General features: G+C 39.8%; 2 protein-coding genes across 3 annotated transcripts in view; both read left to right on the forward strand.

Moving 5' to 3' along the window:
- Positions 1-7,061, forward strand: part of LOC109971891 (FRAS1 related extracellular matrix 2) — a 58,564-nt gene extending 51,503 nt beyond the window's left edge. For both annotated transcript variants that reach the window (XM_020620446.1, XM_020620447.1), the window contains 8 exons: positions 2,081-2,273; positions 2,372-2,497; positions 2,677-2,804; positions 2,928-3,062; positions 3,206-3,332; positions 3,793-3,980; positions 4,099-4,245; positions 4,343-7,061. In XM_020620446.1, the coding sequence (XP_020476102.1) occupies positions 2,081-2,273; positions 2,372-2,497; positions 2,677-2,804; positions 2,928-3,062; positions 3,206-3,332; positions 3,793-3,980; positions 4,099-4,245; positions 4,343-4,891 (1,593 nt within the window). In that variant the 3' untranslated portion in view covers positions 4,892-7,061. The remainder of the gene's footprint in view (positions 1-2,080; positions 2,274-2,371; positions 2,498-2,676; positions 2,805-2,927; positions 3,063-3,205; positions 3,333-3,792; positions 3,981-4,098; positions 4,246-4,342) is intronic.
- Positions 7,062-7,649: 588 nt separating this feature from the next.
- Positions 7,650-13,044, forward strand: part of trim47 (tripartite motif containing 47) — a 12,671-nt gene continuing 7,276 nt past the window's right edge. The window contains exons 1-7 of the mRNA XM_020620463.1: positions 7,650-7,901; positions 8,270-8,481; positions 10,128-10,173; positions 10,311-10,406; positions 10,666-10,890; positions 11,185-11,207; positions 11,806-11,927. Of these exons, the coding sequence (XP_020476119.1) occupies positions 7,719-7,901; positions 8,270-8,481; positions 10,128-10,173; positions 10,311-10,406; positions 10,666-10,890; positions 11,185-11,207; positions 11,806-11,927 (907 nt within the window). The 5' untranslated portion in view covers positions 7,650-7,718. The remainder of the gene's footprint in view (positions 7,902-8,269; positions 8,482-10,127; positions 10,174-10,310; positions 10,407-10,665; positions 10,891-11,184; positions 11,208-11,805; positions 11,928-13,044) is intronic.

The following is a 13,044-nucleotide window of genomic DNA, read 5'->3' on the forward strand; positions in this document are numbered from 1 at the left end:
AAATGTTTAAAAAACTTGTTGTGCTGTGTACCCTACTGTACGGTAGTTTTCTCCTGCTTCTTGTTATTGTGCTTTAGGAAACAGACCCTTGCTCCTTTGCTCATGTCCTGCTGCTCTGTTATGTTCCTTCATCCTTTGATCTTCAAGCTTCTTGTTACCGATCCGACTGCTGAGAGGGCCTGCGGGCCTGTGGAGGGATGGGGGTTAGGGTGAAATAGAAAAGAAGTAAGAAATTAATTTACTTATCCTCAGTCACAGTAAGAACCACTTGCACGCATAGTTACACGTGACGCCCGTCACCCACAAGACATCACATCTTTAACAGAGATCACTGTCACATAGCTTCAAAAACTTGCAGCTCCATCAGGGTGCATGAGTCAAAGAGCTCTGAAGATGAGAAGGAAAAATTTATGTAAAAACAAACCATTACCTGTAGATTTTTATTATAGTAAATTTGAGCTGTCTTTTATCCTTGGTTTTTCATTCATTCATTTTCTACTGCCAATCCTGGCCGGCAATCGGGCGAAGGCGGGGTACACCCTGGAGAGGTAGCCAATCCATTGCAGGGATGACCCATAGACAAACAATCACACACTCCTATGGGCAATTTAGAGACACCAATCAACCTAAGTTGCATGTCTTTGGACTGTGGGAGGAAGCTGGAGTACCCGGAGAGAACCCACGCAAGCACGGGGAGAACATGCAAACTCCACACAGAAAGGTCCCAGGTGGGGGTGAGGCAACGACGCTAACCACTGCGCCACCGTGCTGCCATAACATTTTTATATTTTGTTCTACATAACTTCTGAGACTCAAGTCTCTGAATCTCAAGGTGAATATTTTTTTTTTTGTTCCCATAATTTAAGGGGGTTGTTATAAAATTATGGCTTTTTCAAACTCTAGTGCTGAGGTAGCTTGTCTCTCACTTAGAACTATTTAATATCTCATCTGGCTCCTGAATCAGCAGTTTCACAACTTGCCTTGGTGATTTTTCATACATACTGCGGTGGATTGTGTAGATGTGTTTAAAGTGAACCAAAGATATATTCCAGGTTTGTAATGCAGTGGTTCTTTTTTCACATATAATTTGTTTTGTTTCCGAAATAAGATCAGAAGTTCCAATATATGTACTTGAATGATGAAGAATGGTTGATCAGAGAAGGGAGAGTGATAAGGACTTCGTAGTTTCTCTTGCCAGTTAATCTCATGCCTGGTAATGAGTTTAGTAAGTGACTATGCAAAGTGACACGTTTTCATTATAAGTCAAAGAAAGATAATGTAGTTCAGTGTCAATTAGTTGTTAAGACAAACTGACTTTGTCACAGATGTGGGGCAACAAGTTGTAATTGCTGAAGTAATGCTGGTGAACAGAGACACCTAGTGGTTGACTTTGTGTAACTACATCTAAAGTTTTATGCTGACATGGATTTCAAGGTGTAGGACATTTTTTTCCAGAAAGGTTTTGGGTAGAACTGTGTTTTTTCACCTTTCTAAATTAGAGTAAATGTAATCAAATTGTTTTCTAAAGTCTGTGTAATTACAGGTATATTTTAGAGTTTCTGCTTCAGTGATGGTCAACATGAAATATCAAGTTTTTATACTTGGCAGACATAAAAAACAAAAAGATTGAAAAGAACAGTACAAGCCCACACCACTGCCCACTGCAGTTCCTTGTGTACAACTCAGGAAGACTTTTCTGCATCTTTGACAACACTGAGTAGGAGTAAAAGAGTGCAAGCACCTTGTGGAGGAGAACAGCGTATTCATCTGTTACAGCGCTTATTATAGCTGATCGACCTACAATCATTCCTTAATCTTAAAGAATAATACAGTTGTTGTCAAACATCATATACTGAGAATTTCAAGCTTCAACCATAATATCGAGTAAATGAACAACGTTCCGTGTCAATACTGAATTGTACTCTGAGAACATTATGAGTCATTAATTATAACTGTTGATTTTTCAGAATAATAAAGCAAAGGACATTTCAATGATGACTGCGTTCAATATATCTGTGTTTTTTAAAAAGTTTTAAAAATACGTCTTCTTCACCCACTGCTGATCGAAACATCCTTACAGGTGCTGAACCTGGTCCAGTCTTATGTGACTCTGCGTGTGCCTCTCTATGTGTCATATGTGTTCCACTCCCCTTTGGGAGCTGCTGGCTGGCAGCACTTTGACCTGCAGACTGAGTTGCGCCTCACTTTTGTGTACGACACAGCCATTCTCTGGAAAGATGGCATTGGCAGCCCCCCGCTGTCCAAGCTACAGGGTAAATTTATTATCATTTGTATTTCTAGGCTCAGTATCATCCATGTAATAAAAGAACAGTTTTGAAGAATCTGATGTGTTTGCATGTATTTTTTCCAGGTGCATTGTATCCGACCAGTATGCGTATCAATGACCAGGGACGTCTGGTGGTAAGCTTCCACACCAAGGCTCGTTTCAGGGGTCTGTTCGTGGAGTCTCATTCTGAAAGAAGTACAACGAGAACTGGTGAGACCAACTATTATCGTGACCATGTTTGTTTTATGTTTCCTCTATAATATCACCATCACTGAAGATACTGATAAAGTCCTTAAGTAATCAGTTTAATAGGCATCACATTTGATTTTGTCAATGCTGTATCAGTCTGCCATTATGAACCTTTCCCCCTCTCAACATCTGTTAATAAGAAACCTCCATGTCATCCATGGTGATGAGTGTGGACCACCCTGGCTTGACCTTTAACCTGTCCTTAGTGAAGAGTGAACCCACATACAACCAGCCAGTCCAGCAGTGGACATTCACCTCTGACTTTGGTGTAAGGATGATTCATAACAGTTTTTGTGCTCTGGTACACAACCCCAAATGTTTGCTGTGTAAATCACTGTGCCCGAGCAGCTGGATGGACAGACTGACGTTTGTGTATCTCTGCTCCATGCAGGTGAGAGACTACTCTGGGACCTACACAGTGAAGCTGATCCCCTGTACAATAGCCCATAATATGGAGTACACTATTCCACCTGTTTGTAGTCCCAGAGAACCAGTCACCTTTGACCTAGACATCAGATTTCAGCAAGTAAGTCTTCATTTAGACTTTAAGAACCAAAAGTGGTAAGCTTTGTTTCAGAAAGATTTCTCTCTCTCTCTCTCTCTCTGTCACTTCTCCTGTCTCTTCCTTCATTATACTATCCCTCACTGACTATCTGCTTCCTTCTTCAGGTGAGTGACCCAGTTGCAGTGGAATTCAGTCTGAACACTCAGATGTTCTTGCTGTCCAAGAAGAGCCTGTGGCTCTCTGATGGCTCCATGGGTTTTGGTCAGGAGAGTGACATGGCTTTTTCTGAGGGTAATTACAAGGTCTAAAGACTTTATTTATCAGTTCTGCAATTCTATGGCTTTCAGGAAACTAATGATTTGAGTTAAGTGCAGCACAGTATAAAAATCAAATAGCTTTGCTTGACACACTATAGTTAATTCATGCCAGTGAACATTTTGTCAGCTTTATATGTTGTTGCATAATAGTTAAAGAAACTTTCTAAAAGTTGAACCTAAAAGCATTAATGTCACAGAGATGCTGTCTAAAAATGAAACCTGGAAACATCAGCATCTTGGAAAGGATAAAAAAAATGATAATTTTGTTTCATCAAAATATTTATTACTGGCAAAAAACTGGAGAAAAACAATGCTATGCTGTGGACATGTGGTTGGCATTAATGTATATGTACTTATTGTTTTGTTAAAACATGCAAATACATAAATATTCTGTTCTCTGTGTAATTCTAAATGCGATCCATCCCTTATTTTAGGTGATACAATCTATGGCCGTGTGATGGTGGACCCTGTGCAGAACCTGGGAGACTCTTTCTTCTGTAACATAGAGAAGGTGTTCCTTTGCACTGGCGCTGATGGATATGTACCGAAGTACAATCCGACCAAGTTTGAATTTGGCTGCCTGGCTGACTCTCCATCATTGCTTTACAGATTCAAAATTCTTGTGAGTATAATCTGCATTTTCATTTTGTGATATTAGTACACAAAATGATATTTTATAACCGTCACACAAAAAACATCCTTACTTCCTTTTTTCCTCTCAATCTAACACATCTCATCAGGACAAGGCTCAGCCAGAGACTCAGGCACGTGTGTTTGGTGATGTCAGTTTCAATGCTTTGCTGGCAGTAGATGATCCATCAGCCATGTCCCTTGTCAGACAGCCAGGGTCCGATGGCTTTAGACTAGACTCTGCAGCCATGTTCCAGGTATGCTGTATTTTGCTGTGTCTCATGACTGTCAGATTCCATCATTGTGAAAGTGAACACAGTCATAATTTTGTGTATTTAATTTTGTTTTTTTCAGGTTGCTGCAGGCCGTGAGTGGTACATTCACATCATTTACACAGTCCGTTCCAGAAAGAATGCTGACAAAGGCATTGGAAAGCGCAGCCTGGAGCACCACTACTTGGTTTCCACAGGCAGTGATCTCAGCTTGACCCAGTCAAGTGGCAAGGGTCATCGCCCCAGGAGGTCAACCGACAATGAAGTCCCAGAGATTGCTGAGGATATCAGAGCAGAAAATAACCGTGGTACCAATATCATGCACATTGTTTTGGACCGTACTAAGCGGCAGTCTGGGGGGTCAAAGGAGTTGTTTGTCAGTGGGTTGGAACCAAGTGAGCTAAATGCAAAGGAGGAAGAGGTGGGACTAGTGACTGTGGTGGGGGCACTGGTGGGACTGCTTCTGACTGTCCTCATTATTGTCATCATCATACTGGTGCTGAGATTCAGACAGAAGGATGTTAATGAGAGGTGGAGAGGTGGGGTGCAGCAGGTGATGAAAGGGTCTGTCAGTACAGAACCCATGCTGGTGGTGAGGATGCAAGGCTGCCACAACAGCTCCGAGGTCTGAGCAATGCATGTGTAGCTGGACAGATGGACAAAGAAATGAAAAGTATGTGGGGGGGCTTTTATAGAATTTTGGATTATCTTTTTTTCCACTTGTAACTGGTAATAAATTTCTTTTATAACAGCAAAAATCTGAAATGTGATATTGGGTTATGTGCCTGTTAGTGGGGAGATGTCCACAGTATTGGATCCATTACATATCTTGATCACTGCAAAAGAAACAGCGCAATGGTCCTATACACTGTCTTCACTTAACATTCCAACTTGTGCTGCTAGTAGCATGGTTATTTCCTTTCTCTGTCTTATGGTGTCAAAGTGCCTGAAGCAGCTATATTCCTTCAGGATAGTACCAGTCACCAAGAGCGCTTTTCTAATAAAGCTAGTGTCACACAGGCCAAGTCGGAGATTTAGTGCTGCAGGTGCTCCTTGGGGAAATGGGACTAGATGATGTCAGTGTTCGTACTGAAAGGAGTAGTTCGCCTCAAAATAAACACTCCGATGTTATCAGCCTGCCTTTGTGTCAGACGAAACCTCACTGATGTTTATGAACCTCTAAAGATAATTCAGATTTCAGCACACTGTGTAGTATATTCCCAGTGTTTAGTACAGTATCTTAACAATGGCATCATGAATGCAAAAGTCTAGTATTTACGCTATAATCTTGCTTACTGTACTCAAAGTTGTTCTAAAGAGGGTGGTCAGATGATACTATCATTTAGGAAAATACTGGGGCTTGGAAGGTCAACATTGGACTTAATATAAATATTGAACCTGTAGTGTTTGGCTACAAAACATTTAAGACTATGCTGCATGAGTAGATTAATATTCATTCTGGGCTGAACGGTGCCTTGAGGCCTATAGTTTTGTCCTGAAAAATATGCTGAATATGGGTTACACAGTGTGTAATGAAAAACATAAACAAAAATGCGACTTGTTTCTTACCTGTAAACTAAACCTGTGTAGCTCTCTTATCAGACTACTGGAGATAAAATAAATAAATAACACTACTACTGGAATTTAGATTTATTAAATGGCTAATCATGTTGTTCATTAACTGTGTTTGCTCTTCTTTATTTTGTTTACCGTGTGACGAGGAATGTTTTCCTGGATGTACCGAACATTTCTGTTGTTGCTGAGTTAGATTGTTCACACAGTTTTATTTTCTAATATTGTGTATATTTTGTAAACTCTGTTACATACTCCGTCATGTGTTTACAGCTCATCACTGCTATTGTTACCACAGTATTTACTGCTATTCATTCTCTCAGTGATGTTGCGTCCCTGTGTGTTTCTGTGATATTGCCATATTTATTCAAAATACTTTGGGCATAATGTTTCACAGCTTTTTAAAATAACACAAGACACTCATCTCAGGAGTTATTTCTTTTACAGAGAATGAAATGTGTGTTGTAACACAATTTACTACTGTTAAGTGAAGAAAATCTCTACAGAGTCACTTTCCACTTTTGTGTCACACTGCTAATAAGTGTGGTGCTGTGAACATGCAAATACTGTATCCATATCCAATGATTTGACCCCTGTTCTTCCCACGTTATGTTCCTGTGGGCTTTATTTGTCACTAGTGATGTGTGGGATTTCAGTGTTCTGACTCATGTTTTTGAACAAAGGACACAAGCGAAATTGCTGCTTCCAGATTAGTGTGTTATCATGAAAAATATTAAGTTACAGACATTTGATACAATCCGCTTTTTTTATGTCACAAGTGAAATTTCTTTACATGTACTGGTAAACCTGTCTTACTCTGCTATAGGTATACAAGATAGTGAGATTGTTGTTCTTAAATATTTGTCTTATTACAATGTTGTCATCATTGTGTAATTTTTTTCCAGCATTTATCAGGGTTAGCTGATGCGATGAACATTAGCCCCGAAATCAGCTGAGGTATGAATCAGTGAAAGGAACCTGAGGGTTTAGACAACTAATAGTTGTGTGGAAACCCAGCTGTGCTTTATTATTAGTTTTATTATTTGGCCCTGATGAATGTGGAAATAACACCATATCTGGCATCAAATGCACTTTTTAGGTCACATCCCTCACATGCCAGTCAAAGCTATGCAATGTAACGTATACCCCACAGACAGTTATCCCCATGTATATATGACAGTTTTAGCAGAAACAATCAAACGTGATATTCACTTTGTGTCTTTTTATGAATGGGCTTTATGTATATGTATTTAAGAATAAATACAGTTGCTTACTGATAGGTCGTTGATTTAATCAATATTTATGCTGCATTATAGAGTTGAGACTTGAGATGTGGGCTTAAGTCAGACTCAAAAGATGATGCCTTAAGTCTTGATTGGACTTCACTGCTCTTAGCCTGGGCCTGGAGAAAGCAAAAATCATATACAAAGGTTGGACTCAGCTATGTAGAACATTACATTTTAATGGTCAGCATTCGGAAATCTGGAAAACTTGCAGTTGATTTGACTTGCCCTTTAGGATTTGGAGACCTGACTTCCTTGGATAAGGCTTTAGACTTGACCTAGATCGGTGATGGATCCGTAGAAAAGTAGGCTATACATGAAACTAGCAATACAACACTACTAATAAAACTCAGTTCCAAGTAAAAGGCGTATATTCAACGTATTGAACAGTTAACACATCTTTTGAGTTCATTCCACAGCTTCTGTACTGGGTAAATGTCTGTGTTCTGATGGAGCCAGAGAGAGAGAGAGAGAGAGAGAGGAGTGGGGAGGACTCTGATTGGTTCAGGAAGAAAATTATGTACCCCAAAAGTGCTCGCTTCCTTTGCGCCTTCCCCTTCACTTCCGGTAGTGGCAGTGTTGTGTTGCTGTTAGCTTGTAAACATGGCTACTGCTGGAGCAGCTGGAGACGACCTGAAGAAGGAACTCACATGTGCAATTTGTTTGGAGTTTTTCAAAGACCCTGTTATATTGAAATGCGGGCATAATTTTTGTCGGTTTTGCATTTGTATGCACTGGGATGAAAATGGCGGAGACTACGGGTATCAGTGCCCTCAGTGCCGAACGGTAAGTTTAATCCGTTATCTGTATTTTCTAATGTTACCGTGTTTTCTTGACGAACATGTTTGGTAGGTTACGTACGTGATAGTAACGTTATTACTTTTTCAACGAATTCAGAGTGGGTTGTTCGCGGTTGGTTGTTGTAAAATAATGAGGTGCGCAGTGCATTTAGCAGCTACTGTTGCTATGATAGCTTGCTAGCTGGTTTTAACTAGCTAACGGGAATTATCAGCAGGTAAGTGGGCTAAGAATTAGCTGACTTTGTGTTTTAGCTGTTAAAAATGTAATGGAAAAGGCAATAAGCAAGTTATAACTATCGACAAATGAATACCGATTTTCTGCATCTTTTTGAGTTCCTTCCTTTGTTCTCTCAGGTGTTCAACAAGAGGACCTTCACTAAAAACTACTTGGTGCAGAACCTGGTGGCCAAGATAGACGATCTGGATTGTTTGGGATCTTGTCCTACATCTTCCAAGCCCATTAAAGTAGATGGAAAGTGTGAACAACATGGCGAAGAGCTGAAACTCTACTGCCAGACCGATAAGAGGCTTATCTGTGTAGTGTGCCGGGAATCTAGATCACACAGGTCAGTAGTGTTTATTTACCATTTCCTAGTTTCTGAATGTTTCAGTAAAGTTGTAAATTAGCTGCGTACAAGATACCTGTACCAGAATTGTGAGAAAAGGGACAAGGAGAAATGTATTTGTTTTGGAAAGCCCAGATGATATTAATCAGTAATCTCTGTAGTCAGGTTTCTCCAAAGCAATACTGCCATTCTTGTATTGTTTTGTCATGCAAATGCATGCACTTAACAAGATAATGGAATGAAGTGTTGTGACCCAGTTCTTTTCACCACGCTAACTCTGAGAGACGAGGCAGTCCAAGTAACTTCAAAATAGTGCTGATTTATTCAATGATCACAGGTAAAAATTAACATTACACGTTCAGGAGTCTTTGCACCTCCAACATTCACGCAGACAGATGTAAGATGAAAAACCCTGAACCATAACAGGCCTATACATTATATCACTTCAGGCTAGCTCCACACTACGCCGGGACGCCAAACTGTGACGTCTCCTGGTGCCAGCTTTGCAGCTGGCCAGAGCAGTAGTCAAAGCATGAAGAAAATCAGTGTGTGAATGTCTGTTGATTATGTGGTGTGTAGCTAAAACATTCTGACATGACATTAAGCATAAGAAAATATTATGACTACGACTATGGTTAAACACGTCATAACAATAAGGATAAACATTCTGTCTCCTAACAATAATCAACTTTCTGTCTAGTTATCCTTGAACCTGAACAACCTGGAGTACCCCATGAGAATGACTAAGCATTTAACAGCCTGAGCTAGACATCCTGTCTACACTAAACATTTCTAATACATAAAGTATCTAACCAATGTCTATCTAACTAAAAATACCTAACAGAAGCAACACCAAAGTTTACCATAAGTGTACTCTTCCATATAATTTTTGCACTATTTAAATTGCAGCTTCTTTTTGGATCCATAAAAGTAGGTCTGCACATCCTCATATTTAAAATGCTTGAAGGAGCAGTTTTTTAACATTACTGAAACTATGGCGCCCCCTAAGGGTCATAATAGTGATTTTATGATTATTCTTTTTTTCTGATCTTGATCTTTCTTGAGCTTGATGAATCTGATGAAAGAAAATGAAAACACTAAACTGTAGTGATTTGAGAACAGTAACAAGAGTTTGGTTATAGAAACAAAGCTTAGCTGCAAAACCTATTGTGAGGAAATACAAAAGTATTGCAAAGTAATGAAAAAGGAGATTACGTGGAGCATGTATTTTCATATTTTCAACATGAATGGAGGTAAGTTTCTAAAGCATGCATCCACAGTTCATTAAAATGCATCCTTTTGCCTCTACTGGTGCTATGGAACAGTGGGTTTTAGTATTTCTGTGCATAAGGACAGGCGAGCACTCAGTTCACTCTAATTATTCAGTGGTGTTACAGAATGATGCCTCGTTACCTCATAGATGATCTTCAGCTAACAGACAGACAGTGTGTTGTTGGTCCACCAGCTGCAGTGAGGTAGGGACAGCTGGTATGACCCTGCTGGTTGTCATTTTAACCAGAAACAGTGACAGTTAGCAGAAGCTGGGTCCAGCCTTAGAGTTTACCTGTTAAGTGTTTTGAGGTGGTGTGACAAGTTGCTCTGAAAACCACCTGTCTGTCTGACCTTTTATTTTATTGTTGTTTCAGACACCATGAGGTGGCACCAGTGCCAGAGGTTGTGAATGACATGAAGGCAAGTCTACATGTTTGAGTTTTCCAGGTCTTTTGTGTGTATATTTTTGAGCAAATGATCAGATTGAATGGCTTTTGCCACACTTGTTCTTTTTTTGTTATGCCCTCTTTCTTTGATATGATATACGTTTGTTACAGTTGGAGTTGAAACTGAGGATAATGGAACTCAACTGGCAGAAGTCTCAATGTGTAAATGTTATAACAGCGGATGAGCGCACCAAAAGTGAAGTGAGGGTATGGAATGGGATTTTTTTTTTTCATATGTTTTTGATGATGACATTTAGTGTATGTTTGGTTCAGCTTCCCATTTCTACCCTATTTTCTGAGTTCACTTAAATACAAACCAACTCAGAGGCCTAGTTGTTAGTCATGAAGTGCTTGATTTGTAAACATAAGGGAACACCATGCTCTGAAACATTAACACTGAACATAAACACTGTTGGCACATCGCTTCATCAAGTTCTTCTTAATTCTCTGAACATCTGTCCCCCAGTTGAACAAACAGAGACTCAAGGAGAAGATCGAAGCAGATGTTGGTGCCTTGGTCCAGTTCTTGTTAGATGAGAGGGACTCCCTGCTCGAGAGTCTGGATGCTGAGGAAGTGGCCACCATGGCTGTCATCGACGACAACTTGAAGACTGTGGAGACAGAGGCAGCAGCTGTGGACAAAGCTATAGCTGATATCCACAGCCACATCAGTGGGAAAACCAGCTTTGAGGTCAGTCTAGAGTGTCACCTGTTTGATTCACAACGCCTTTGCTTTACTGTTAAGATGGATAACAGTTCTGCCAATGTGTTTGGGGGAAAAAAAAACTTTAAAATGTATACTGGAAGGTACATTTTGTTTTTCAGACTCTTGGCATGAACCATAATTTTAAAACTTTAGAAACATGTAGCAAAGCTTGTGAGTTTTAAGGACCTTTTAAATCCTTCACTTGCTGTGTGTAAAAATATTCTCTGATATTGATATCAAGTGTTCACTATGAATCTGTTTTTTTTCCCCTTCCAACAGAGCCTTGCTGAGACATTCAATGCGTAAGTAGCTTACAGTTCCTAGTTTTAATATGAACTTGGGGGTGTGTGATAGTGCCAAAAATATCTAGATATTTTCTGGGATTTTGTTGATACCGATAATCAGACAATAATTTGCACCCTTCAAAAATGTGTTTCATAAACTTTTATGTTATAGGCTACTAGCTTACTCTTGGTATTAACTTATTGTTTCTTACTGTCAGTGGAAACACTTAAGGGAAAACATTATTAAAACTGAAACATTCAAGCACAACAATACACAAATACTGAAATCTGTTTTGCAGAAGGATTCTGCAGATGTTTGCTGGGTGTTCTTTTGTACTGGTACCTTGGCTGGTTTAGTCCTGCTGCAGACAGCTGACTCCTGAAACTTTTCATATTCTGTACAGTGGGTAGTTCACAGATAGTGAAACAAATGTTGCGATGTCTTTGAATGGCAATGAGTGTGTGGACTCTAAAACCTCGTTTTGGATAAGGTCAGTTCACACATCGTTAAGACAGCAATTATGTATCGCACGCCCCTATATGAACCTATAAAAAGTCCATTAATAATCACTTAAAAATGAACTTTGCATAATGTATTTGTATTCTTCTTCCACAGAATTATCCACAGTAAGCCTTTCACCTCCATCGAGCCAGTTAATTGTCCAACTGAATTCACAGACTTCTCAGGGCCCTTCCAGCTCATTATGTGGAAGAAGATGATGCATGTTCTGCATACCAGTGAGTTTACTCTACACACAGAAGCCCACACTGAACACAGAAGCATTGTTGTTTGAAGTCTAAGAAGCAGTCTGAAAAAGAAAACTTACAAAAAAAATCAACTGGACTTGGTGTTTCCAGTGGACCAGAGTCAGCAGTCCATGGGGGTAAATATCTCTGACTCAACGCCAGTCGGGCAGAACTGATGAAGCCTCTTGGATGAGAGGTGAAACATCTTTGACCTAAAACCTAGTCCAGTTGATTTTTTTTGTAAGTTTTTTCATCTTACTATGACCTGGATGACTGAGAATCTGCATGGACATTTAAGAAGCAGTATACATATAAAAGTTAGTTTATTTTTCTTAATTAAAACTTTGGGTGGCATTAGTGGGGCAGTGATTAGCACTGTTGCTACAAGATGGTTCTAAGTTCAAACCTGCAAGCAAAGAATGAGTTGTCAGTTTGTTATTTGTGAGCAGGTAAAATTCAAAGGTGCTCCTACAATTTAGAAAAAAAATAGATGCATGCACTACAGAATTTTGGTTATGAAAAGTTAATGCTTTACCTTCATTACCATATGATGTAAAACAACAGAATAGTGTCTGTAGAACATTTAAACCCTACTGCATATTTTTTTCACTAAGGTGATATAAAAATGTATTACATAATTGCAGAAAGCCAGCTTGCATCAGTCCTGCCTGCTTGGAAGTGAAAGTACACAACACATATTACATTCTGAATCTTTATTCTGAAGAACAATAATATACAATGTCGGACTCCGTAGTTTTCTCTGGACCCCTACCCAATGTGACCAGTGATGACATGTTTAGCCGCATGTCGTTATTCAACCGCTGGCTGTCTAAGTGGTGCCCAGAAAATAACGTGGGCTTCATAGACAACTGGAAAACATTTTGGGGAAAACCTGGTCTGGTTAGCAGAGACGGCATCCATCCCACTTTGGGTGGTGTGGCTCTCTTATCTAGAAATCTGGACGAGTTTGTTTTACAACCTAAATTATGACAACCCAGAGTTGAGTCCAGGATGCAGGGTCGCAATCTTACATGCCTCTCTGCTGTCTCCTTGCAGCTGCTACCCACCCAAAACTCCCAGTACCCCATAGAGACTGTGTCTGCCCCCC

The sequence above is a fragment of the Monopterus albus genome, unplaced genomic scaffold, assembly GCF_001952655.1.
Source record: "Monopterus albus unplaced genomic scaffold, M_albus_1.0 scaffold237.1, whole genome shotgun sequence".
Taxonomy (NCBI): Eukaryota; Metazoa; Chordata; class Actinopteri; order Synbranchiformes; family Synbranchidae; genus Monopterus; species Monopterus albus.